This window comes from Astyanax mexicanus, chromosome 1 (genome assembly GCF_023375975.1).
Source record: "Astyanax mexicanus isolate ESR-SI-001 chromosome 1, AstMex3_surface, whole genome shotgun sequence".
Lineage (NCBI taxonomy): Eukaryota > Metazoa > Chordata > Actinopteri > Characiformes > Acestrorhamphidae > Astyanax > Astyanax mexicanus.
This window is the reverse complement of record NC_064408.1, coordinates 59834398-59861870: the sequence shown is the minus strand read 5'-3', so window position 1 is coordinate 59861870 and position 27473 is coordinate 59834398. Positions and strand designations below refer to the sequence as shown.

The window sequence follows — 27473 nt, the reverse complement described above, 5'->3', positions numbered from 1 at the left end:
GCTGTATTTCTGACTTGCCATCAGATGGCAGTATGTGGGACTAGGAGAGAAACAGTCTATGGTGTATCAATCCATGGTGAAGTGGGCAGTCTGTAACATTAGAGAAGACTGTTAGTAGAGAAGAATGTTGATCTCCCCAGTGAGGCGTGGCCTTAGTGGCAGTGTGCCCATGTGAGTATCTACAATGTCCTGTTGCTGCAAAAATTAAAGATTCCAATTAAACATTAAAGCACTAACTATAAAGATGATGGCAAACACTGACTTGATATAATTTTTAAAATTAGAACACATTTGTTAATGGCGCAGGTATAAACCAAATAAATGAATTTAGACACATAAAAAACATCCCATGCAAGCTGCTGCCTATTGTAACAAATTTAAACATTTTAACAGAAAAATTATATTAATTTCAACAATATTGAGATATAAATGTAAAACTCAAACTAAAATGTCCTTTTAATAGTGAAAAAGGTAGAAAAAGAAACACAGCTTTCTTGTAAGGAAAAAATTGTGCACTTTACAACATAATTACCACTTAAAATGTCTAAATGTCTAATTAGAATCAGGTACAGCACATCAGCTGCATATGATTAGACAACTGTTAGGACATTGGATGTGTCTGTCTTATTAAAATTTTATTTAAATATTATTTTGGTCTGATCTTGATGTACAGATACAAAGAGCTAAAGTTTGAGGGATTAGGTTTAGTCCTGGCCTATACTGTAATCTGAATGAAGATTAAAATACATACTGTATGTAATCTGGAACTAGGCTTCCTTGTTTGGGAACCTGCTCCTAAATGTTTTCACATAATTCAATGCTAGCATTTAAAATACCTGCACCATCGTTTTTTGCTCCTGAATTTTGAATGTGTCCCTCTGGATTTAAAAAAGGGGACAAAAAAAGACAGTAATATATGCTCACATCTGCAGTGCACTGTTAGCTTAGGGGAGAAATGTTAAATGAGCCCAAATGTAGGAACTGGAGCAGAAAGAGACAAACACCGCCCTGAAAGAAAGGGGAACTGTAGGGTCTTACTGAGTGCTGTAATGACTCTTACTTTATAACAGACCTTTTGTTCTCCTGAATGAACTCCATACAGCTGCTTTCCCTAATCTGAGCTCAGAGGAGTTCTATTCCTTCTGACAGCACAGTGAGCTGGACAGTTGAGTCACTTTATACATTTGAGGTTTACATTGAACATGGCTTAAAAATAATATTTTAATGTGATGCCAAACTTGGTTGTTACATCCACACATTTCTAATGCTTTAAATTAATGAAACGTTTTTTTTTTTGTGTAGATCTTAGTTAACAAAATTGCAGAGACATACATAATAAGTGATTTATTAGTGGGTAAGACTGAACATGAAATCACTAGGGTAAATTGTACACTGCATACTGTATACTTCACATTTAACGTCCAATTTCAAGACCAAACATTTATTAATTGGTTTAAAAAAGATTCACATTAGTGTCACATTGCATAAAACCTTTTTTTCGAAAAAGCGAATCTCCATTAAAAAACCTTGATATAGATACATCTGTTGACCGGCAATTGCTGGCCACAGATCCTGTAGCAGATAAAGATGTGTCGCAGGCACAGTAATTCAATGTTAACAATGTTGCATGGCTGTGCAGGCAGCTCAGGAGCTGAGGCATTTGTAAACTCATTTTATCGGTCAGCTTGACTCAGGACTTCCATCTGTCAAGTTCATTTGTAGCTCTGCACTCCAATATGTTGCTTTGACCCGCATCCAAGGCTATGCCGTTGCCAAAACAACGATTTGTTGTTCAAATCTGATTTGATTAGCACCAATGAGTTCAACATAAGGACATTGGTGGCATTTCAGAGGAATGCATGATATAATGTTGTATAAATAACAGTTCTGTACATTATTAAAAAGGATGAATTTAATTCAGGATGAATTTTCATTTAAACATGCTATATTCCCATAAACATTTTATATTCTACAGGTGGCCTGTAGCGCTTCTTCTGTCTGCGCTTTGGTGTAGCATCGAAACAGGTAACCATCATGACGCATGCTTTGCAGCGGCTGACTTGGCTCTCAAGCCGCTCTGTGACCAACTGCAGTGCCTCCAAGTGTTCCAGAGAGTCTACTTCGAAGGTCTGCCAGAGGTCAACTGTGAAGCCCAGAAGAAATATGTATTAAAGAATAAAATATTTAACAAAAGCAGTGCCTCACTTACAAAACAATGCTGATGGGCAACATTTCCAGTACATGCACTTGCAAGTAGTTTAACGTGAAAACATTATTGCTTCCCGTCGACTTTAAAAACATTGTGACCCTCCAGCTCCAGATTTAATCAATATATCACTCATGATATTTGATTATGTATCTGAATATGTATTTGGGTTGTACGGTAAGATGTTTACAGTGTAATTAAACAAGAAACTAAAAATATACATAATGACCCAGATCAGGCGAGAGAGGTATTTTAAACTTGAGAGAATGAACATTTGTCTATATGTATGGCATTTACTTTTTTTTATTTTGAACAGGTTTACAGTGAACTTCTGTTGATATTGCTGGTAGTTGTTTAAAAGCTAACTAGTTAATAAAACAGATGAAATGAAGCAAAATCACAAGAGTGTTGTTTAAAAATGTTAATAGAACAACCCTAAATTAACTTTTGTCAACACTCACACTCACGGGTCCACCTCCCTGGGTCCACCATGAGATGTTGTTTGGCTAGTTCCAGCTCTCTCTTTAGGGCACTGTACTTGGCCCTCACCTCTGCAATCCTCTGTTGACGATGTTCCAGGAATTTCAGCTTGGCACTGAAGCAGACCACACTCTGACAGCATGGCCGACATAAGGGAGAGGCTGGATTAACCTTAGCCAAGTCTCTAATTATTTGCCAATTTGAACTGAAATGGAAATTGACTTCTCTGGCTATACCAGCACAACAATTTGACCATACATTTAGTTCATTATCACCTTTACAGGGTTTTTTAGTTGCCAGGTTAAAGTGTTAACAAAAAAAGCATATGGATAGATTCATCAAATGACAGGCGATTTCATATTTATAGCTTGAATGTTACCTTGTTTCCGGCTTTTCCTCTCTTCTGCAAGCCATCCACGTTATCAATCTCATAGACTTTAATCTCATACGAATCTGGGGTGCCCCGATCTACCCAACGTATTTTTGCAGACCCACTTGCAGACCTCCTTAAAGTCAGGAGGGTGTCCTGTGATGGACGTCTTTGTTGGAGTCCTAAAAATAAAAACAAGTGATTAAAAAAATCATCATAGAAACTTAATACTAAAAAAGAAATTTCCAATATTGTCCAGTCTTCATATTTCTAGAAAACTTACCTATACTTTTACTTTTCTTAGAGATTCTGGCACCACTTGCTGCATTGAAGAAGCAGCTCTGGTCACTAATAGAGTCATGTATTGAAGTGCTACTGCATGTGGCTTCACTGTCTCTTACCATGCTCTCATAGCCACTACTGACCATACTGTTGCGGTTGTACAGCAAGGCAGTTTTGCACATGGCAGGGGGGAGTTCTCCGCTCAGGACACTGGTGTTGTCACTTGCATGCCCGCTGCAGTGGTTAGGTTTACGTGGGGCAGTGATTCTACTGTACGGGGATGGTAAAGGGCTATTCAGCGACTTCAGTCTTCCATTTGATTGTTCAGGTTCATCCATATCCAAGCTACCTTGGCTAGAGCTCGAAAGAGAGTCTCCACTTGCCCGAAGAAGCTCAATCCGTCCATTCAGCGCTCTGCTGAGAGGCTTAGATGAGATAGAGGCTTTCCCTTGCTTTCGAGATAAAGACTGAGAGGACCAGGAGATGTGTTTTATAGGTAAGCCATCAGGAGACAGACTCGAGCTCCTACTAATTGAGTGTCTACTAGATTTGGGGGATGGACATAGATTCTTAGGGTTAGCCCCAGACAACTTGCTGACCTTTGAACTGGACAACAGTTTGCTTCCAGCTGACATCTTTGATTCACTCCCTTTGGGCAGTTGGGTTGTGTCGTCTGCGACAGCATCGTACATGGGGAAAAATCTCGGAACTCTTCTGAAACTGCGACCTGCCCGAGACACACTGAGGTCCTCATTAAAAAATTCTCTTACTCCAGGTGGAGTCATACATTTGGCCTGAGCTAATGCATAGTCTCCATCCAGACTGGCCTTGGAGCCAAAAGTCATAAAATGACCCTGCTCAATATGTCTCTTCTTGATTCTTGGTGAGGTACAACAACTCCCCACCCTTGATGAAGATCCCTGAGTGAACACAGAGTTGCTTTCCTCAATGAGCTGTAAATCAAAGCACTCTAAATGTGATTTACTAAGAGACTGGTTTCTGTTCGCTAACTGCTCCAATTTGGCACTAAACAGCTTACTGCTCTCTTCAATAGGGTTGATCTTGTTAAGCATACTGTCTAACATAAGACACTGGGCTGAGCTGGGCTGTGGATGTCTTTCCATTCTCTTTGTGGACTTGTCTCTATCTGATTCCTGACCCGAAGACACTGATTCACTATCCTCCGTCCATTCTGTGTGACACAGGTTGACAGAACATTCCTCCCTTTCTAGTGTTGCTCTCGAGCTGTGTGAATTCACACAGGGATGAAGGGAGTCCTGGGAGTCATACTGTTTGTGTAAGCTCTGCCATTCTCCTGCAGGATTGGTCTTTCCAATGGATGAATTACTACTTACTGGATTTTCTGGCATTTTCATTTTACAGTCAGCTGAAAGTCTTGGTTTGACTGTAGAAATGTTACCACCAATCTCTCTTGAAAGCTGCACATTGCTTTGATCACACATTCTCTTTTCAGTAGTTTTCTGCTCTGGTCCAATCTCAGATGAGTACTCCTTGATCTCTGAGACTTCATATTTCAAAGTAAGGCATAAAGCATCTTCAGAGACATCTTTTATGATATTTTGGAAATCTTCTGGAATAGTAACAAGCTGAGAAGAGTCATTAACCTGTGAGCTGTCCACAAAGTTTTGAACAAGAGGTATGGTTTTGCCTCCAGATGATTTACAGACCTGGTCTAAAGCTTGAACTTCAGATAAAGAGCCAATTGAAGGTTGTTCCTTTCCTACACTGCCTATGATCCTCACAGTCTGCATCCCTGGTGGCACCCCCTCCAGACAATGGGGGTCAGTGATGCTCACTATTTTTGCAGCCTTGTTTTTATTATCTGCCCCATTGATTGTGACTTCCTCAATCACAGAATAAATAAGCTCATCGTGTCCATTCACATCCAGTGGCTGCTGAACTGTCACAGTGATCGTGGCCTTCATCTCGCTTTGGGTCTCCATGGGAAACTGTGGATTACTCTCACTTAAGGTGATAGGAAGTGAAACAGGTGACGCCAGTCCAGCAGAGAAAGAAGAGGATGAACTTTTACCCACAGGAGAGATTCGAATCTCAGAGGGCAGAGTGGAATCTTCTGATGGTATTTCCTCCACTGGAAAAGGTAGAGAAAGACTTGTGTCCATTGTTTCAATGAGGCTTTGGCATCCAGTTGCTTGTTCACACTGTACAGAGTTACTAAGAGCATCAAGTCTTGGTGAAAAACAGGGGTTGTTTTCAGGGTTGTTTTTGGCTTGACCAGAAAACCTATGAAGGGTTTCCTCAGTGTCCTTGACAAGTGTATCCTTTTTAAGAAGGTGTCGTATTCCCCTCTCACTAAAGTCTTTTTTAACTGGAGATCTGTGCACCTCTGATTCTCCAATAGGGACTTTAATAACTTTTCTTAATAAAGGTTCGGATTTGGTGACATTCTTTGTAGGCTGCTCCTTGCAGGAATTGAGAACAACCAAATCACTTCCATCTATACATCCCAGTCGATCCTGAAGCTCAGCAAAGGTGTTGCATTTGAGACACTCCAAATCAGGTAATGGCTTTTGGTGAATGTCCTGATTTTGTGTCTCTTTTTTCAGTGTACATTGAGAAATTGGCTTCAAGAAATCACAGTGCTTTAGGAGGGAGTACCCTTTAAAGTCAGTCTTACTCCTTTGTAAAGATGGAATTATTGGCACAAACTCTTGATTCCCTCTGTGTTCTTCATGAAGGCGCACAAAACCACTTGGATCCACACAAATGACAGAGTCACATGACTTCTCACTCTTAGAGTGGTCTTCTGATTCATCAAAAAGACTAGGCAAAGAAAAATCCCGATCTAATGTGCTTGCAGAGTGAAATGCTCTGAGCCTGCTGGAGTCATTTGCTTTCTTTTCTATTCCAGAGCTTCTCCCTCCAGGTGAGTTAGAGGAAGATTTCTAACAATGACAAAAAATGAAATGAATATTGGTATTCTTGGCAATTTACAGGAATCCCTCAATCTCAGATGAAAATAATGCAAACATGTAATTCATGTAATATGAAAGTATACAAAAAACGCACCCTTGACCTCCTTTGTAATCTTCTAATCTGAGACACTATCTGGATGGTGCAGAGAGTCTCTGAGAGGTCTTCAGGTAAGGTGGAAACATGGGCTACGATTGTAGTGTGGCAGTTGACATTGTTTAGAGACTCTTGCATGAGCATGGCCAATTTACTTCCCCTGTAACAAAAAAAACAACAGCAGAACTCAGTGTGCTGAATGCTCATATGATGTTCATACATGCTTCATATTATATGGCAGATTATATGGCTGAGATATTAGCTTGACATACTTTTTAGGTACATGTTTACGCCCATTCAGCTTGGTCATAATGACATTTCCGAGGTCAACAAGGCAGACTGCTGCATTATTCTTGTTCCTCCCTGTCGTACAGCAACCTAAGTCAATTAGGCTCAACTTGCTTTGGTCCACGCTCACTGAAGAAGGGATTTTTTAAAAGAAAGAAGAATGCAGTGGGTATATATGTACAGTATATATAAGAATAAAATATTATTAAATAGACAGTGAGAGTAAGATAAGATAATGTTCCTCACTCCCAGTTTTGGTGCTACCCTCTATGTGTTGCTGGCAAACATGAAGGGTATAGAACATGTGGCAATGATGCTCTGGTGTGCTTCCACCCCCAGCCCCGCCCGAGCCCCGAGAGGCCAGGGCTGCATCCAGCAGAAAAGCTGCTCTCTCGGCTGTAGGAGCACTCAGAACGTTGTTGTTGCAAACCTGAAATGAAATGACAAGTTAATTACCACATTCATAATGAGGGCTTTACAAATGTGTGCCAATGTATATTGATGAAGACATAATTAATTTTAAATGACCCTTTATAAATATATGAATATGTTAGGACAGTAAATGAATAATTCAGCCCATCATATGGTATGTGTGACGATGCTTTGCAGAATCCCATGTTGAGAAACACAAAGTCACCGGGTAGGTATGACTGAGTTGGAGAATGATGGCAAAATACTGATGGATCAGTTCAAAATGTTGTGTACTTATTTAAACTCAGTGATGAAAATATTTCAACAAAAATTTTAATTAAGAAATGAAACTATTTTAAATTATAACAACTGGCTCAGTAGCAGAGGGACTCCACACTGTAGCCTCCACTCCATAACCTGAGCTCTCCCACCAGCAGCAGGTGAGTTCCCCAGAGCTAGTTCCCCTGGCTCTTCCTTCCCCCACTCTTATGGGTCTAGCCCCACCCCTTCATATGGATTCTACCATTATAAATTACCCGGAGGTGGGCTGACCCACAAAGACAGGTACAAGAACAAAAGGTTTAAAATTAGCTAATGCTCTATGGCCTCCTACGAATACAGGTGAATGTATTTTAGCTATCTGTATGCAGTTTATTAATTTACATTTCCCTTTTCATATTTTTCAACCTCACCCCCTATCTAAACTAGCTCCCCAAGGAGTGTGTTTTCCTCCTCCACTCAATAGTAAAAATGACATTAATAACATAAACAGACCATTATCCAGGGTAACTGTTACAGGTACTGGTGATGGGCAATTAATGACATTGTCTTCATGCATTAATCTATTTCTTTCACTAAGTCAGACCTGAATTTGAAACCTTACCTGTATGCCGCAGACAGGGTCTTCCCGGAGGTAAATGTTTGGCTTGGTATCCTTGCAATCACCTGACTCAACATCTGCCAGTAAGTCCCTGATGACCTCAGTCTCCCCACACACCTCAACGGCTGACACACAAACAGAGATATTTGCCCACGTCCTGTCCTTCTTTTTGGTAATGAGCTTGAAAAGCCAAGAGATGGCACAAGGGATTATTCCAAGATTTGCTGAACAGTCGTCTCGCCCAATCATAGTGTAAGATGTTCCTGCAAACAACAGAGAAAAAAAGAGAGAATCACCGACAGAGAGATCATCTTAGTGTAGGATGAAGAAAAACTACCCGGCCATCTTTTAAATTATTTGTTGCTTGTCTCATCATCTATCATTTCTGAATACAGAATTAAAAAGCTTGAAAAAAACACTGCACATTTATGGCTTCTGCCTTTGTGAACACAGTTCACATATTTGAAAAAATGTCATGTAATGTCACCTCCAATTAAATGCACGCCCCCATTAGTCATAGATGGCTGCGATCTAGTTTAAAAGATTTATAACTCCTGGCCGTGAGCCAGGAACCTTTACAGATGGTCAGAAAATTCAATTAGTTAATAGCCAATGACGTAATGCTCCGAGCTGCGAGGAGGAATTGTTTTTCACGATTTTGGGTGGACAATTATTAATAATCTGCTAAGTGGATGTCCCCTAATGACCTCCAGTATAGAGACCACACTAAAGAAAGGACAACATTAATGTATATCCATTAAGAATCACCCCCCAGGCCACTACCAGTGGCATCTGTAAGCAAGACCGTCTCAATCTCAGCCTCTTTTTGTTGACAAGAGAAGTGGCACACAGTCCTATAAAAACACTTGCAATGTATAATTGATTAATCTCAGTTTATTCCTCTAAAACGTGAATGATGAAACAGAGGTCGAAAGCATGCACTTAAACACTTAAACACTTAAACGTGAACAGTAGAGAAATAGAGCAGAGGAAAGAGCAGTTCTCTCATATTAAATGAAGCTCGTGGACAGCAGCTTTCAGCAAAAGGTTTTAATAATAGTATACAGCTTCACACTTACCCACTTTAGTTTGTCCAAAGCTCAGGATGCAGCCATCAGATCCAGCAACCACAGACTGGAGAACCTCAAATAGACTCCTCTCACATACTTCAGCCTAGCGACAGGATTAAAAGGGGTAAAGCTTTTATTCAGAGTGATTTGCTTGTTGCCTTTTGTAATGCTCCCTAGAGTATCACAAACAACCTATATAATACTTTAGTTTAAGTGGCACAGCTGCCATATTTAAAGAACCACATGAAACTTAAATATTGAAGTCTATCAAGTACAAGCCTGGACTTTAGCTCTCATAGCTCTCAAGTTCTCAAAATATAAAACATTTTAGGCAAACTAGTTTAAAGGGTTTTTAAGAAAAACTCAAAAAGCACTATAAATTACTACCCTGCTCACAAAATAAAAGAAAGACTAATCAAGACAAAAGATTAATCAGGATTAATTGTGACATAAATTGTATAGTTGTTGTAGAACAAAAGTAACAAACCCAGACAGTTTCAATTTAAAATCACACCAAAAATAATTAAATGTCCACCAAACAGCATGCATGTTTGGCCTGGATAACCATGGCCATCACAGAATCCTCCTGCCATTCAAATCTGAACTGCTGACTTGAGTCAAACCTGGTCCTAGTAGCAGTTAATGACAATTACAGTCCCAGTGGATTCAGAATGCATGTATGTCATATTGATAATTTTTAATAATATCTATCTTTGTGTTTGCTTAGGACCAATAAAACAGATCCATAAAATGGACAGTTGCAGTATTGGTCGATTGTGCAAAAAGATGCCAGGTCATTTTTGCTGCACAGATCTATACCAGAGTCAGTGCTAAATGTGGCCATAATCCAGTGCTGTGTATATTTGCTGTCTGGGCCTAAATTTCTTCCTCTCGTAATCTAGTGTTGTTCCTCCTCTTCATCCTCACATAAAGGTTGGTTTGATTCACCTCTTATGCTTCTGAACTAGCATCAGTTGGTATACAGTGAAAACCCCTATTTGAGTAACGTTCTAATATTCTATTTTGGTTTGTTTAACACTTAACTCTAAGTTTACTACATGATTTCTTGTGTGTTCCTTCATAGTCTGGATGACTTCAGGATTCATTTACAATGTAGGGAAAAAAAGGAAACAAAATCCAAACGTTTGACTGGTATTCTATATATTAAGAATATAAGATATATTTAAGTATTTTGAACTGCAAAAAGGCTGTTCATTTGAATAGAACTGTTTTGGTGGGTTAGCAAGTTTTGTATGGTTATTATGAGCCCCAATTTATTTATATTTATTTAATTACTTATTGAGCTACAGTTTTGGAAACAGTTTCCTATGTCAGACAGAACTAAATGAAGGGTAGTGTCTTCCACCATGCTGTATACATGCTGTAATGGAAACATTCAGTATTCCCATCTGTGTTTTTGACAGTTGGACTGAACAGATCCAAGCTCAGCAAAGGCCAAATGTCATGTTTTTGACCATGTGGTGCTTTTCAACATGAACGAGTTTTGGTATAAATCCAAACAAATCTGCACGTAATGTTGATCAAATTGAGTTCATCTGAGCACATCCGACGTGTTTAAAAGAGAAACCAGGTTATCAGACAGAAACAACAACACAGTGTGATCGTTTGACCTGGGATGAATCAGGGCCAAAAGCAGCATCAAAGGTGAACGTCTTTGGGGTAAAAGTTGCACCCGCAGACGGTCTCTGTGTGGATTGGGTGGCAGGCTCCAGCACTGTGACCTGTTTCTTGCGTAGGTCCAGCTTGATGGCAGGTGACTGAGATGCTCCTGTCATCAGGAGTGGGCTGACTCGCAGCATCACTTTGACCTGGAATTGTGGAACAATCATAAAGCATCTGTTGGTGACGGACAAATGAAAAGCCACATACTGTATTTATTAGGCTGACCAACAAAATATACACAGTTTGTTGAAAGTTTGCATACATTTATCTTGGACATAAACGGAATGTCTATATTGGACCTTAAAGTTAAAATATTGAGTTAAAGTGATCCAACTCATTTTGATATTGGAAAATGACAACATGAGTGAACACGCAGTATGCAGCTTTTAACATTTTGATGCACAACATCGGTCAAAAATTTCCCGGCTGAGTTTTAATGTTCTTTTTATCTAAAAAATCTTTTTATTTTATTTTCCACCTCTGAAGTCTCCATTGCTCCACCAGCCGCTCACATTTAGTAAAACTCTGCTGGTTACTCTTTCAGAGGCTGCACGTGTGACGTAAGTTTGTAAAGACGTGTGACATGGCCAGAAGAACTCCCACGAACCGACACACCAGTTTTTTGAATGAATATATTATGTTAAGCAGGGTATCATTAAACACAATATTTTGTGCCTTCTTCACTCACAAGTGTTTCTGCTTTCAGTTTAGAAACTAAATAATGCGGACTGTCACTTTAAGAATAGTCTGACTGGAGGTGATTGAGACTAAAAGTTTAAAATGACAAAGTGACCCCATTGAGCTAATTTGCTGTAGAGAATTCTAGCTTGCTGGTGCATCATACCTGTAGCTAAAGCATATTTTCCTGTTTAATAAAAACTCCTGTAACCTGAAACAAGGCTGATGATGTTTTGCACTATTTACACTGATCGCTGTTGTCATCTACATTGGTAATCTATAAAGCCCTGTAAGTGCTTTATAGATTGAAAGAAACCAGTGCATCTCTTGACACACAGCCAACCTCTTACAAAGTAAACAGTGATGTGTGCTGTAGCCACAATTACTGGATCTTAAAGCAGAGCTGACAGAGACTAACAGTTTATGGAAAGTTGCAGATGCATGTCGGTATAACACATCACCATAATACGGAACAGACAATAGCACTGCTTTAACGATCTCTGCAGACCTTGTGTGCAGTGTGTATAATTTTGTGCATTGTTAAACCCATCGTACCAGCAAAAACCTTGGTATCAAGAGTGATGAATCTGAGAAACCCTCACAGTTACTGGTAGCAGCTTTGATTTATACCTCAGAGATGTTGTAATCTGATTTAGCTTCTCTAAATGCACATTTATTGTTTAACTGGCTAAATGTAAGCCATGCTTTATTTCTAGCCTTAGGCGAAGTAGATATTTCAGTGTTGGGATTAGATGTATCTCATGTTTGCTAAAGTGGCCTAATGTTAAATCAACCTCTGGGATTTTGGATGTTTAGTATTATTATTTAGTACTTGATTATTTAGGAAAGCTTGATCGTTAAAATGTTTTAGTGCCCTTTTCTAACCACAATCCATGTGCTGATATTTTACGCTAGAGCTTCTAATGTGTGTGGTGCACATGGTCACTGGTCACTAAAACCCAGGTAAGCAAATTTGTCAGATCTCTTGGATAAAATGAAGTATATCAAGATTGATTTGATGGGGTCTAGTAAATTTGGTCTTGTTTAGATTAAAATCACCTAGGATCAGCATTCCTGAGTTAATTAATAGAGATAAAAGCTTAGCCACTGACTGTTAAACCCTTTAACATGCCTTGTCCCGTATACAGGCTACAGGTGAGGGTGATACAAAACCTTTTTTTCTGCAGTAAAATAGCCTATTTACATTTTGAAACATGTACATGAAACATTTTGAGCTCTTTGAAATCTGCTACAGGACAGTTGGAGAAGCTGCCTGTTTTCTTTCTACTCCATGTAATAATTCCAGATAATTAACAGGAATCAACACAAATTCTGTAGGTTTGAAAATAGATGTAAAAACTAGACAAACATAACAAAACTAAAGGTTTGGAGGACATTAAAATTGTTTGATTTGTATTTAGAAAAATGTTGATTTTAAAATGAAGTTCAGAAAAAGAGCCAGTTTTCTGATTTTATTCATTATATTTTGACATTAGCAGATTTACCTTAAATATGTTGTTATATTTTCAATTACAATTACAATTATGATTTTCAGTAATGTTCCTTATCAAACATTAAAGCTTTTTATGTAATGTTATCCTTAAGATTTAGTGGTGTAATATCAGGCAGACAGTTGACAAAAAAAAACTTGAACTACTAAGAAGGCACTAAAGGAGGCATAAAGATCCTAGAAAACTGTGCCCATGCATGTTTAGGGATAACATTCAAAACACTTTTCTTTAGAAACTGCAATAAGTGTTTTAATTGTATAGTGGATTGCAGGTAAATAGCCACATTGCCACCCCCGCTTTCCTGTTTCCTGTTATCAATTATGGCTACTTCATCATCAAAAAACAGATTTAGCCAGGATTCATTCAGTAATACGATTTTGTGGCTCAGCTTGATAGATCAACCTTTTTTGATGATCCAATCTGTCTTTTCCAATCCAATCTACTCCATTTTTGTCCTCAAGCTCTACAGTCTTCTTGAGAAGCCAGCCAACAGTGACACAATTGGATGAAGAGATGCATGGTAAGGTCACTTTAACATTAGACGTAGAATATAGGATTAAAACCAAAAACAGATATAAGTTAATATAGCCTACCCTAGACTTGTGTTTGTTATCTTGCTCTGTGCTCTGCTCAGACACATCTATTTCACCCCTACTTGAGGTAAGAAAGCTGGTAAAAAAAAGATGAAAGAAAAATAAATAATTTAAAGGATCACAGTAGGGAAAATGCGAGAATATGTCTCACTGTGTGTTACCCAAATAAAAAATCAATGTCACAAAATTACAGAAAATATCTTTATCTCCACGGTGGTGTAAGTGTGTTGTGTGGCCGCTTTTCTCCAAACCCCCAGTGTATTTTACACCAGACTCTAGGACTCCTGGAAACTAGGTCTTATCTTGAGGGACAGTCAATGGCATCACTGCCACCATCATACAGAAACTGCCTTCACACCACTGGCCTGCTAGAGGTCAGCTTGCAGAAGGGTCAACCTTAAGCAGTGAGCTAAAAATAAAAGACCAAAAGTAAAGCCTTTAAATAAAGATTTGGTAAAAGACTGTGATCACATGAGTGCACAATGTTTACAAAAGGCTGATAATTATTCTTTGAATATTTTTTTTATATGTACATTGCAATCAGTACAGTGATATTTATGCACTTCATCACATAAAAAATGCAGTTAGTCAGTTCCTGGTGTCGTAGTGCTGTTAGCCAAACAGAGGCGATATGTGTGCATGTATGAATATTCATGAGCAAGAGCCAAATTCCTATCATCCCCCCACGCCCCACTCCTCCACCGGACTAAAGCAGTGTTATACCGGATCACCGGAGCACTTTTTTTTTCCAAAACCAGTATACATGGCACTCATTAATACTAGAGACCTCAACTAGACATTTTAAAATGAATGAAAAAAATAATGGAATGAGACCTTTAACAAGGCTGATAATAAGCAGTGAGAATAAATAATGTGCAAAAAAGTGAGAAATATAACTTTGCAGAGGGCTATATTTAGGATAACTTAAAAAATCTAATCCTTGAACTACAACAAAAAAAAAGGTTTTTAAATGTCAATAAGAGTGTTTGCTTCCCAACACTCAGAAACAAGGTGGGGCTAAACTGTGTGATGCTAATTGAGCAGGTACAGGTAATTTTATTTGTATTTATAACATCTCAAAAATAATGAATGTTTTTGCTGCTTAGTTTCTGTATATAGACTATATGAATTGTAAAATGAATGAAACACTGAAGCATAACTAAAGATATGGGCCTTTTAAAATTCATTCAGTCAGAACAATAATATTTCGGATGCAGCAACTGGCCCTGTGATGGCAAAAATGATTACCCATTACTGCAAACCTGAGTCCTCCCACCCTGAAAAATCATACTATTAAATAGCATCTCGCTGAATTGAAGTTGATGTTATGTCTGATAGGTAATGCACTCGCTCAGCGACTGACAGTATCTCCAGCTCTTCTGAGTGTCCATTCAAATTACGTTTCTGAGAGATGAATTATTTAAAAGTCCATTTGCTCGGCTGTACTTGCTGGATGAGTCAGGCCGAGTGGATGCTCACCACCAGGTGCTCGCGTGAGAGCTGTCTAATGTGAAACTGAAGAAGACCCTCCATCAGTGTGAACCGTGAGGGTAGTGTATGCACCAATTAAACTGAATTGATTTTCCTGCTCTTGGGATTCAGTAAAAAGAGAAGGACATTAAAAAGTTTCAGGTTAATGGGTATGAGGATATGAGTGTACTGTACATTGAGGTAATTAAAATATCTGGAACATGTAATAGAAGCAGCATAAAAGCTAATTATACAAATACAAAAAGGACAGACATGTTGAAAAGATCAATGTTTGATTAGGGAGAGAGGCAGATGTGTTTGAATAATTTTGGACTCATTCATTTACATCACTGATGTTGTACTGATGGTTAAGTAAATGAATGCATGTTTTTGTATTAGAAAAATAAATGTGAATACTTCAGTCTTAATTCAATTAAGACTACTGCTAATATATGATTCAATTATATTACATTAACATAAGTAAGTTTGTGTAATATAATATTTTTTTATCTTATATTGAAATGGTGTACAAGTTTAAAACAAACAAATAATATGTATATATTTTTTTAACAGATAAACAAACAACCTTTAAAAAAATATATATCTATATGGTCATAAATGCAGGTCAGCTGTACCTTTCCCGTCTCTGAAATGTCCCTCCCCTTGCAGGCTGTTTGTAAAAGGTTTGAAGGTGCAGGAGGCGGAGTCCTTTGTAGGAGGCCGCTGAAGTTGGTTGGATAGCGAGAACAGTAATTGCTCTGCTTCCTCCTTCTTGCGGTCAGGTTCAACTTCTGGACGGCCCTGCGGACATGTTGGGTTTGTTATTGCTAAAAGAAGCTGACAGAACAATGGCAGTTTGTCACACTGAGGCTCACACTACTTCAATCCAGTGCATTTCTACGCACATCAAATAAAAACAGGCTCAGACAGATAAAAACGGCCTCCATTGTTCTGAACAAAAGATCTGTCTGTTGTTACCTGACAATGAAAGATACAGCGGCGGAGGTTCCAGCAGGAAGCAGCGTTGTAACTCTAGAAGCGTTAAAAGGCAGCGGACTGCTGAAGTGGCAGAGAACTGTGGAAGATGATGTAGCCTTTTCATCCTCCTTGTTATTCTTCAAAGCATCCTGAGACGTCTGCAGAAAACCACAGGACCCAGCTGAGACATTTCCACAGTAATTCATAGCCGCGGTCAGTTATTTATTCATTTGGTTACAGAACGCATGAATCATGTAGAGAGCCTGTACAGCGGAATCTGCCCTAGATTGTAGCATTTTCACTGTTATCTAACAAAAACGTAATGTGTTGAATTTGCTTAATTTACTTCAATAAATACAGTAACTAACACATAATTGTATGTTGAATTTTGCATTAATTGTGTTGGTGAGATTAATGGTCCTAGTCTTAGTTTTATCAGTGATTTTTTTTTAAATACACAAAACAGCATTCTGTTTTAATTGATGTTTGTACCGCTGGTAAAATGTGTTGATATTTCATCCTAAAAATATATATGTAGATGAAAGCTAGATTAAACTGTCAAAACTAAATTTGTTTTGTTACATAAACAATATTTTTTTCCAAAGACTGCAATGTACAACTGCTAATATTGTTTATGGCTGTTTAAGACATTACTTAATCAAGCAAAATCCAATGCATCTATTTCTCCCTGTGCTAATTGGGACCCCAGCTAAATTTTGCTTTCAGCATTTTCACAAAATCAAGTTTGACAACAGCTGATTGCATAACCCTGATTATTTTGACCTACTGGCTATTTAAAGGTGTGCACTCATATGAACTGAGTGGAAAATCATACGATGAGCATGAACCGACTCAAAGATGCTTGACTAAAATCGTGAACTCTCTGAAATCTGTCCCACACTGGCACAAACAAAGTGGCTGCCCGAGGCTATGGGCGCTGTCTGAAGTCACCGTCTCTCCGCATCTGCTCTAGCAAAGCCATGGTTCACCCGCAGTCATGCATACAGAGCTGACGATGAACGCTGGGCACTCTTAGGGTTAGGCTACGTCTCATCGATGTTATATTCCAGCCATGCGAAACGAGAGCCCTCCGTTTGCACTTGCCGCAAAATTGCAATGCCATGCTGTAATGCCAATTAGTGCCAGGAGGGACCCTTCGGCTGCAGAGCCTATATGAGGAGAGTGGGGAGGGGTTGGGGTAGATGCTGAAATGGAACTGCTGAGGGTGATTCTAGTGATACTCCCTCTGCTCGACTTTTCTTTCCTCTGGCCTCTGTCTCCTCTCACTTTGCCTCTCTCCTCCAGACACAGGGAGGAGGGTGGGGGGGTTGAGGAAGATTTAGTTACATGCATGCTGTACTCCTGCAGCTGAACTCCCTGAATAGTGAGCATATTGGTGCTGTCAGATGTCATTTAAATTAAGGTGCTGTCACAAGTGCCTCTTGTGATTTACTTTTAGATAAAAGGTGCCACTTATTGTTCTCTAAAGAACCTTTCAGTGAATAGTTCTATAAAATCTATATCTATCCCACTTAGTGGTCATTCTGGCAGAATTGTATTGAAAGTATTTTATGGATATCATCAAAAAAATTGTCTTCGTAGCCTGATGTTGACTCTCTGTTGAGCTGCTAGTGAGCAATGTGGCGTTAAAGAAAAAGAGACGGACCTTGTATTAAAAAAGCTACACCCCATTCTAATGGGGACCAGAGACTGTAAAAAAGATGGGCGCCGTGTCGCCTCTCCCATTCATTCAAATTAAAATCTTGCGCCATGTTGGCGATTCTGAAACCTGAGTCTGCGCACTAGAGACCAAAGGAGGGAGAAAGACTGTGGAGAGACAGCCTACTCATTTAAATAAACCCCCCCTGAGGGCTGCCTCCACAGAGCTCACGCAGTCTATGGTCCCACCCAGGCTAGGTGTAACCCAGCCCTTTTACAATAACCACACCTTTTTTGAATAGAGCTTAATAACATTTTTAAAAAACAATTCTGTGAGGATATAGAAAAATTGACAATATAAGCAGAGGTCACACTAGCTGTTACATTTAAATAATGGAGGTAGAATTACAGTATATTGGGAAAAAACAGGATTGAAAGTTGTCTGTTTTGCCCTTGAAACCTATGGGGATGGGTGGGGTTACACAGCTTTCTGCAACCGAACAGCAGGGGGCGCCTGACCTGTGGTGGCTTCACTTTTGAGAGACGATGCTCTGTCCAGCTATACACAGTCTATGATGGGGACAAACTGCATAGTCCAACTATGGGGCTACTAGTGTATACCCACTTCCTATATTTAGGAAGTTTTATATGTGTTACGCCCTCGCTATGTTTTCCTGTGTTTTCCCCGTTTCCTAGTGTGTTTCTCTAGTACTTTTCCTTCACGTGTGTGTAATTTGTAGTTCCGCCCCTTCCCCAGGTGTTCAGTGTTTCTTGTTCCTATTTATAGCACAGTTTAGTCCATGTTTAGCCGTCGGTCTTTGCACCTTCCCCCGTTGTCTGTCACGTCACGTTATTGCTTTCTCCATGTTTCATATTTACTCGCTCTTGTTTATTGTCATTCACGTTATTTCTAGTCACGTTTATTTCCTGTTTGTTTCTTTGTTTATTTTGTATATATTTACGTATTTATCCTTTGTATATATATCCCTAGCCCTGTTTGTTATTATCTGTTTTACGTTTCTCCCTGTTGTTTGTTTATGTACATAGATATATTCGTTATTCCCCTGTTTGTTTATTTGTTTATTTGTTATTTATTAAAGTATTGGTCTTACCCGCATATAAATCCGCCTCCCGTCTCATCCCCGCGTTACAATATGTAAGAATACATTTTGTCTTCCAAATCAAAGATTCTAGTTGCAAATTCAAGTGCACAAAGTCTCTATGGCTGGTTTGTGTAATGAAATGGGGCGAGGCTAATGGACCGAGCTTGTCGTCATGCACTATATCCAGTGCTACATAGAAACCTCACTGCAGCAGAACGCATTCCTGCTTCATCTTTATTTACGGCCCAGCCCTGCGAGAGTATGAATATTTCACTGGTCATTAAATATTACAGTGATATTGATCAGGCCCCTTTTTTGACCGCCTGCTGTATGACAAGAATAAATCAAGAGCTCCTTTACCATTAACAATAGCCACACTGTAGCTACTGCTCGCAATCTAATTGAGGCCGATTAGAGAGGCTGTGAATCAGCGGCTGAAACACATGTGGCCCAGCTCTCTTCAGAGCACACATAAAATGAGAGCAAAGTGACATGCCATGAGGAGATGCATGGGGATAGTCTTTGGAGATAATGGCTCTTACTGCTTTAGGATGGTTCATGTGAAGAGCAGGGTAATGTAATGGATAATCATTAGATTGCAGGGTTAGGGTCCTTTCAGATGGGAGGTTTCTTTGGTTTATTTGAGGTATCAAATACAATATTCCAACCATATGATCAGAATAAATTATCCATTAAAGATGAGATGCCAGGATTTATGTAATTTGGAAAATAAATGTTAATTTGTAATCTTGTAAAAGACTACAAATTAACATTTATTTTCCAAATTACTTCAAATATTAGGCAGTCACTTGATTCATTACATATAATTATCTAATTACATCTAAAATCCTCTTTTCAATAAATTCCAAAGTTTAAGATTTGATGTTTTTTATTCTTAGTCATATTTTCTAGAAATTTGACTTAAAATAAGATATAAGTAAGTAAGTAAAGAGAAGTATGCTATTATTATTGGAAGTGTTCGAACAATCAAATCTTGTGTATCAGCTGCTTTTTTTTTACTTCAAAAATGCCTAAAGTTTAAAATGAGCATTTTTTTTATTGAATTAATGAATTCAAATATCTAAAAGTAGGCCACTGGACTCAAACACACTACAACCTCACTGAAAGAAACACCTAGCTAACAGCTGAATACCCTACAGTGTGAATCTGCAGTTTTGGGCCAGATTAAGTACAGATATAGATCAGATCAGATATATGATCTAGTAGTTTCTGCTGATACAGTATTTGCCCAATATTGATATCGGTGGCTGATACTGAAACACCACCTACAATGCTACCAGTAAAAGGCAGAGAGGGATGGATGCACCTATTTGCATTTTAATGGGAAGTAATACACATCTTGGATCCTTCAACTAATCATATAAATACTGCACTGATTGCTTGATTATTATCAGAGGTCACAACCACTAACCTTGCTGTTGATATGCATGACTAGCAAAATGACTAGCATTTACTAAAGAGGATCAGCCTACCTGAGCAAAAGAAGGGTCCCCATCTTCTATAGATGCCGGAGGATACAGGGTCTCAAAATGCTGCTGTTCTCTGACCCAGCTGTCTGTGCGCAGGTTGCTGGGTCTGTGGCGGGGGCTGGGTCTGGGAGATTGTGAGCTGCAGGCTCTGGGCAGAGTGTGAGCGCCCGAGGTGGAGCGGCCGGGTGAGACGCTGGCAGGGGAAGGAGCGGGCCAGATGGCCCGGTTTTGGGTTAGAAGCATTCGGATAGCCTCCCGCTTTAGCTGGCTCAGGTGAGTGGAGCAGACATCACAGCGGCCTGCAAAGCTGCTCCAGGCAGGGACCTGCACACTCTCATAAAGAAGCACTGAGAGTTTTGGGTCCTGGAGAGAAAGAAGGACGAGGAAAATTGGAGACAAATATCATTTTCTGTCATTTTACAGAAATATATCCACAGAGCACTTACATTAAGTTTTAATGTCAAATCAAATGTATTTGTAGAACAGTGATGTTGACACAAATGCCTAATGTTTAATGTCAGTTTTTCTGTCATAAGAAAAAACTACTTACATAATCTTACATTCTGTTAACAAATACAGAAGCCTACAAAAGCTAATTATCTTAGGTCCCTGTGGATATATGGACCAATGCAGGACCACCAAAGAAACCAAACAATAGTAAATCTGCCAGTGTTAAATCAACACTAATTAATTAAGTTATTAATTAACACTGCAATTTCTAACATTTAAGAAACACTGTGTAAAATAATGTTCATTGTTTCCCTTTCAAGTAAAGATTTACCACTGGCAAATCAGCTGTGTGGGGAAAAAGCTGCAAGTAAAACATATGTTTGGTATGGTACACAAATAAGTGCTTTACATTTCTGTATTGTTTCCCTGGTCAAATATGCTGTCATTTTAATGTAGTTTATAGTTGTTTAAAGTTTCCAGGAGTTTAGTAGGAGGTTTGGTGGATGGTCTGGGTAAATCTTGGCTTGGTAGATGGGAAAAAGTGAAAGTGATCTGTCTGAATGTACAATGCCAATTATCCCCCCTCCACCAAACGGTGGCCCATTACCGGGAAAGGATCTCTTTTTTTCCACAATTCATGGCCCAGGTCATGGCCAATTCCACCCATTAGCTAGGTCACTCACCATAGGGATGGAATGGCTGTTGGGAGGACTGAGCCAATTCCCAATGGGCCACTGACAGAGTACGAAAGAACACTGTATTCTCAGTGCATGGCCATTGGCCAAGCAGGCAAATGCTATCTATTGTTCCAAGGCAGAATTTTGCTGCCCAGTCCAGCCAGGACAAATTATGCTACCAAACGGGAAGGGTGAAAGCTACAGTATCTCATGCCCCCTCTGATCCACTGCTTCTTACTAAACACTGCTGTTAACTGAGCATTTACCTACAGATCAACAGGCTTGCAGAGAAACACTAAATGTTGACTAAAGGACCATCTGTACTGGCCAACATTGCAGGGGCAATCCACTCCAAGTAGCCTAGACTGTTGTAAATGTTCAACCATGTTTTGCAATTACACCACCGAAACTGTAGTTGGTAGAAAAGGGGCAACGTGAAGGTGGGAATGCAATGCTCAGAGGACCAATCACAGTTGCTGCAGTCTGTGTTGCCACGAGTATGCTTAAGCTACAGTGTTAATTCAATGCAGACACATGAATTGGTCGTAATGCTTCTAACTTTATGGTTGCAGTTTAAGATTTAATAGAAATGAACATGCAGCCATTTTCCGAAAGCTAGCACAAAGTCTCCCAAAAGAATTGCCGGCTGGTACTGCAGCAAAGAGAATATAACACCATGTCAGTACATGTAGATGCTTATGTGTCCACATACTTTTGGCCATGTAGTGTGGCATGAATGCATTAATGTAATAAAGATTGGCCTTGAGTGACCTACATGCAAAGTCACATCCTTGCACATGTATGATTAATGAATGTCTGTATAAATCACTACATACTGTATGCACTTCATTGCAAAGGACATGGAGTCTAAAAGTCTAGCAAAAATGTATTAATATGAATGACGTAGGCTGCTGCATGATCCACTAACCTATTTTCTGTATTAAACATGCACACCAGTAGCCAATGCCCGCAAACACATTTTTCTTTCTTAAATAACATTACATTTTCATTTTCCTCTCTGTAGGAAACTGGGTTTTCATATTCCGCCCATTATATATCTCATGTAATGAGAGTTGGAGGGTAGACATGTGAGCCACGCTCCTGCTACAGAGGCTAATCGATTTAAATTCGTTTCAGACAGAGAGAGAGAAAGAGAGAGAGAGAGGAGCCTTGCTTCTGTTCGTAATGGGTATCTGAGACAGCAGACTGGCTGTCCAACGGGTGTCCAATGTCATTTGAATGTGTCACTGTGAGGGGCTGTGTCTAAAGTGCATGATGTATATTAGCCTTCCCCTTAAAATGTGCACAATTATAGCTGGGTGACACAATTCAATATAATGATATCTTCCAAATATACCACTGTATCAGATTACAGTTGTGTTAATATTATCACATAGCATTATGTTTCCACATGTTTTATGTTTCCACATTATGTGGTTAGTGTATGTATGTGGGTATTAGGTAAAAAAATGGCAAAAGTATCAGTAGCAGACTACTAATAGCTTACCTATTATATCAGTGATTGTCCGATAATTTAGCCAACAATGAGAACTGGCCACATCATATGATACATACACTGTATTTTGTGAATTGCTGTAGTGTTGTGTGAGGTCACAAGACCATGCAGTAAGATGCAATACAGAGCTTATGGACAGCTGCAGAACCCCATTGTAGCCAGTGTGGAAATCCACTCCATGTGCTGAATGATGTAACTGACTCAATCTCACACAAGAGTAAATAATTTTACTTCTAACTGGATACACCTCTCTAGAGTACATCACTTAGCATAGTGCAGGGGGTATCAGCACACAACAGAGATAGTAAATAAGGCTAACAACTCTTTGAGCTCCACAGTCCTATTCTATGCAGGACCTAATTGACTCTTCACAGCATATTAAATGTGGTTGATCTGTAAGGAATAAGGTACATTATATCAAACACTAGACAAACCTTGCATAATTATGCATTTCCAAGTTTCCCTGAAAGGGGTCATGTGGCCTCCAACCCTGTCCTCGATCTGTATCAGCCTCAAAAGCAATGATTAATATATCTTGAATACTTATCTTGTCATTCTGAACAACCAGCAGCACAACGGATTCCACCTGTTAAATCAGTGGGTCAGTCTTAAAACAACTGAAATAAAAATACTGAAACTAAAACAAAAAACTGAACATCCTGTTCTAACCTTCTTAACTTTTCATAGGAGTAAATGTCATAGTTTGGTTCTGAAAGCTGTTTTTTATGGTGCATCCAAATTTAGTATGAATACGCAAATAGACAAGTGCTAAAATGACCTGTTTTCAATCGACTTTCATTGACAGTTAAGATGTTGTTTTTCCCTATTTTGTAAAGTTGCTTTTTTCGAGAAACATGGTGTTATATGGAGCGGAAACAATATGCTGTACATATTATTTACACCATCCAATCTTTGAGGTACATCTTCTGTTCACTGTCCACCTGAGGAGCGCCACAGGCGTGCCTACAGGTCCACTATAGAGATGCATGATTACACACTGTAGCCCATCTGTCATTATGCACAATTTGCCCCCCTCTACCTCACTCATCATTGGTCACTTTCTGACCACACGTCAAGATGTTATGTTGGTGGTCTCAACACATCACTGATACTGACAGTTGCACAGTAACTGTTGGCTTGAGAGTGCCCCCTTCTCTCAGAAGCATCCAGCTAAGAGCAGCACTGTGGTCAGAAGCTGACCACTGAAGATGGGTTAAAGCAGATAACGCAGTGCATCAGCAGATAGAACACAGCCTCTCACTGTAATCCAGCTAGTTGGGACTTTAGATGGAGGGTTGTGTATTAGACTAAATGATTCAGTGAAGCGCTGTATGTGTGTGTTTAATTACTGATACTGAGGATTATGGATCATCTTACGCTGGTGTTAAAGTGTCCGGAGCTGAGCAGCCTCTGCGCCTCTTGCAGCAGTGTCTCCACACGGGACGCGCACTCCACACACAGGCGCGCGCTGTCCAGCCTGCTCCAGCTCTCCACTTTGGTGCCCCAGGGCTCGGTGGGCACTCTGCCTCCGCGAGCACAAACCCGAGGCGAGTGGTCCCCAGCGCCGCGAGGACCGACCTGCGACTCGCCGTGGATGCCCGCGCCTGCGCCTTCAGGGGGTGGTCGGTGTGCGCGCGGCACGCTGCTGGAGCGCGAGGCAGGTTTGGCGCGAGGCGCGCGCGTGAGCTGGAGGGAAAGCGGAGCGAACCCATATAAACACACACACTTCACACAGCAAGCCCCTTTTCCTGCAGGTGCTCATAAGCATACCTGTCAAGTTTTGGACTTAAAAATAAGGGAAATTTTCCATTCACCTGCTTCGAGTCGCCCACCAACCCAACCGAGGTTCAGAATCCCTTATATTTTAAGACAGGTTTACAATAAATCTAAAATAACCACCTGGGAACCTTTAACAAACTACAATTAGATTATCAGAATCTGACAGGTCTATCTTTGTTGACACTGAAATATTGTGGACATTCCTATATATGTAATTCTTATACTACAGCCTAAGTAAAACCCTTTTCTAGACATTTACATGAAATCATCAGCTTTTACAAAAAGGACATGGACCAGATATATTGCATAAGTAAATATTAGTCCAAAGGGGCCTAAACAATTAATAATTTTATTAATACTTCTTTCTATTGATCAATTCAGTTAATTTCAGCCCTCTTCACATTTTCTCTCTCTCCAGATCAACCATCTCTTCTGCCCCTTCTAAATAATAAATTACACCACAATACTCTAAAACTAGCCCCGAACTAATAAAATAAATAAAGTTTCGTTCATTATAGCTTACAGTAGGCCTGCAATCCTAAATTAATAAACACAGTTTGAAAATGAAATAGTTATTGGCTGATCAGGGCAGGTTGAACATCTAATTGTAAAGTTAAGCTAACTGAGTCACAAGCTGTATTTTCTTAAGCACACAGTCGGTTTGATCTGTCTGTTTCAGAAACAGCGTCATCCTAGTTTACATGTTTAGCTCCGTTACCTCGCTGTTTATCCAGATATGCTTTAACGTCAGCTGCTCCGACTAGCTCTCACAGCGAGGGGGGCGGGGCTTTCCTACAATGCGCTCCGCAAAACCAGGAACCTGATTGGCTGTTTCACCTGAAAGGCGGGACTTTCTCCTTGAACCGGCACTACCATTGGTTAAGAGACACAGTGACCAGTGCCCTGTCGCCTCAATAATAAAGTTTATATATATATATATATATAATACGGGAAATTTACGTGAAAATACTATTACGGGAGGACGGCGGGAAAGAGGAGTAAAATACGGTAGTTTCCCGGCCAAAACGGGAGACTTGACAGGTATGCTCATAAGTAAAGGTAAAATGATTAAATGATTCTTTGTTTCTTTAGAATACATGTTATTTGTATTAAAGGAATATATAAGGGAAATGTATAGTAGGATTAAAAAATATTTACTGGACATTTTTAAACAAAAATATATTTAGTAATAAATAAGAAGATTTTCACTTTTTGAGCTACTTATTCTTAGCTTTGAAAAAAAAAAGTAAAAAGCCACACGACTGAGCATAAACATACAGAAAAACACAGAAACGCCATTAAAATAAATGTTAAACATCTAAATATAGGTTATTTCTCAAAACAAGCCTGATACGTCGCCACAATTCCATAAATGCAGTTTAATACTTTACAAATGTAACATTTAATTTTTTGGTAATAGTAATAAAAAAATCTAAAATAATTACTAGAATGGCATAGTGTAAACATATTAGAAATGCAACAGGCAAGCAGGTTTTAGAATAAAATAAAAGCATAGCCTACAGAAATATATTTTTACATATTTAGTGTCTAAAGAAATCAATCAAACCTTAAAACACAAATGATCTAAATTTAACTCCAAAAAGCTCATTTTAAGCGTTATGCAAACTTAAATGCAACATCTCAAACAATTAATTCTACATTCAATTCCTAAAAAACACGCATAACCTACAAAACATACTGTTAAATAGACTAATCCCAATGCATGAAACAGTCACAGTCAGTTCCGTGTATATTACAGAGATAGGCTACTTACGTATCCTTGGCTCCTGGCTACCTCAGAAGAGCCCATCATTTACAAAAATACAATAGTCCAGTTTAGGTCTCAGCTCTTAGGGTGAGGTTTTCTTTAGCAGGTCCTATATTATCGCTCTACGCATCTGAAGTGTCCTTCACTGTCCGCTCAGCCAGGAGAGAATAAAAGAGTAATGTAAGAGAATGAGAGCATCCGGGTGAAGTTCTCACTCACTCAGCTCCCACAGCCTACCCCTCATCCTCTGAACTCTGTTTACTGCTTATATCCCCCTCAAACTGCAGCACGGCCAGCATCACAGCATCACAGCATCACAGCAACAGTTCCTCTGAGCGCCTTTTCACTGCGTGCAGCGGGGTGCCACCCTCTTATTGTCAGGAGTCCAAGCCTGGAGATAGACAACTGTTGTAGAAACCGCATGGTGATGGAGAGCTGCACGTGGAAATAGCGCCCCCTGGAGCAAAGACTAAGCCATGCACAGTCATGTTCAAAAGTCTGCACACACCAGTTTCTCTGTTTATCCACTCTTTCTTCTGAAATCAAATAATAAAATTGTGAATTTATCCCCTTTTGCTGCAGTTTGAATAATCAAAACAAATTCAATCAAATTTAAATGTGCTTTTTCTGTCTACGGTATATTGGTTTAAATTATATACAAACAACACATTTTGTCCACCATGTCATCTTGGGATAACCCAGGTTACTTTACATAAGTAACCTTTAATATCATTGAAATTTTCGATATTTTGAAGGGTTTACACTAGATATTGGAATATTGATGTGGGGGATTTGATTGCATTAAGTACCAATTTAAGGAGATTATATCTGGATCAGAAACACCATCCAACTATCCAATCAAAGATAGTGGATAAAGCTGTTCCAATCACTGTTCCAATACTCCACAATGCAGTGGTGTAAATGGGCATAATGACCTTAGGCTCATGTGCAGTAGTTCCAATATTTTTTTATGAAAACTATGCTAGTTGATTTGCTATTTAAAGGGGAATTCCAGGTGGTGTGCTGGTTATGTACCTCTTCATTATAAATTACTTAAAAACAAGTTTTAGGCCCTAACCT

At 39.3% G+C, this 27473-nt stretch overlaps 1 protein-coding gene across 2 annotated transcripts; it reads right to left on the bottom strand.

The window, feature by feature from the left end:
- Window positions 1–1329: 1329 nt before the first annotated feature.
- Window positions 1330–26464, bottom strand: kif26bb (kinesin family member 26Bb). 2 transcript variants are annotated; one of them, XM_049481045.1, is made up of 15 exons: window positions 26400–26464; window positions 24224–24532; window positions 20207–20566; window positions 15952–16109; window positions 15609–15774; window positions 10670–10867; window positions 9048–9141; window positions 7972–8231; window positions 6924–7107; window positions 6662–6806; window positions 6390–6549; window positions 3340–6265; window positions 3066–3238; window positions 2668–2818; window positions 1330–2143 (listed from the first exon to the last, which is right to left on the bottom strand). In XM_049481045.1, the coding sequence occupies exons 1-15, from the start codon at window positions 26436–26438 to the stop codon at window positions 1944–1946; spliced, it is 5523 nt and encodes a 1840-aa protein (XP_049337002.1). In that variant the 5' UTR covers window positions 26439–26464; the 3' UTR covers window positions 1330–1943. The 2 variants fall into 2 exon arrangements, with proteins under 2 accessions (XP_049337002.1, XP_049337009.1); XM_049481052.1 differs by lacking the exon at window positions 2668–2818.
- Between the last annotated feature and the right edge of the window lie 1009 nt (window positions 26465–27473).

Coding starts and splice junctions, on each gene's coding strand:
- kif26bb (XM_049481045.1), bottom strand. CDS start 26,438: ATGATGGGCTCTTCTGAGGTAGCCAGGAGCCAAGGATAC. Junction 24,533..26,399: donor TAGCCAGGAGCCAAGGATAC/GTAAGTAGCCTA, acceptor CTTTCCCTCCAG/CTCACGCGCGCGCCTCGCGC. Junction 2,819..3,065: donor GAGGAAAAGCCGGAAACAAG/GTAACATTCAAG, acceptor CCATGCTGTCAG/AGTGTGGTCTGCTTCAGTGC.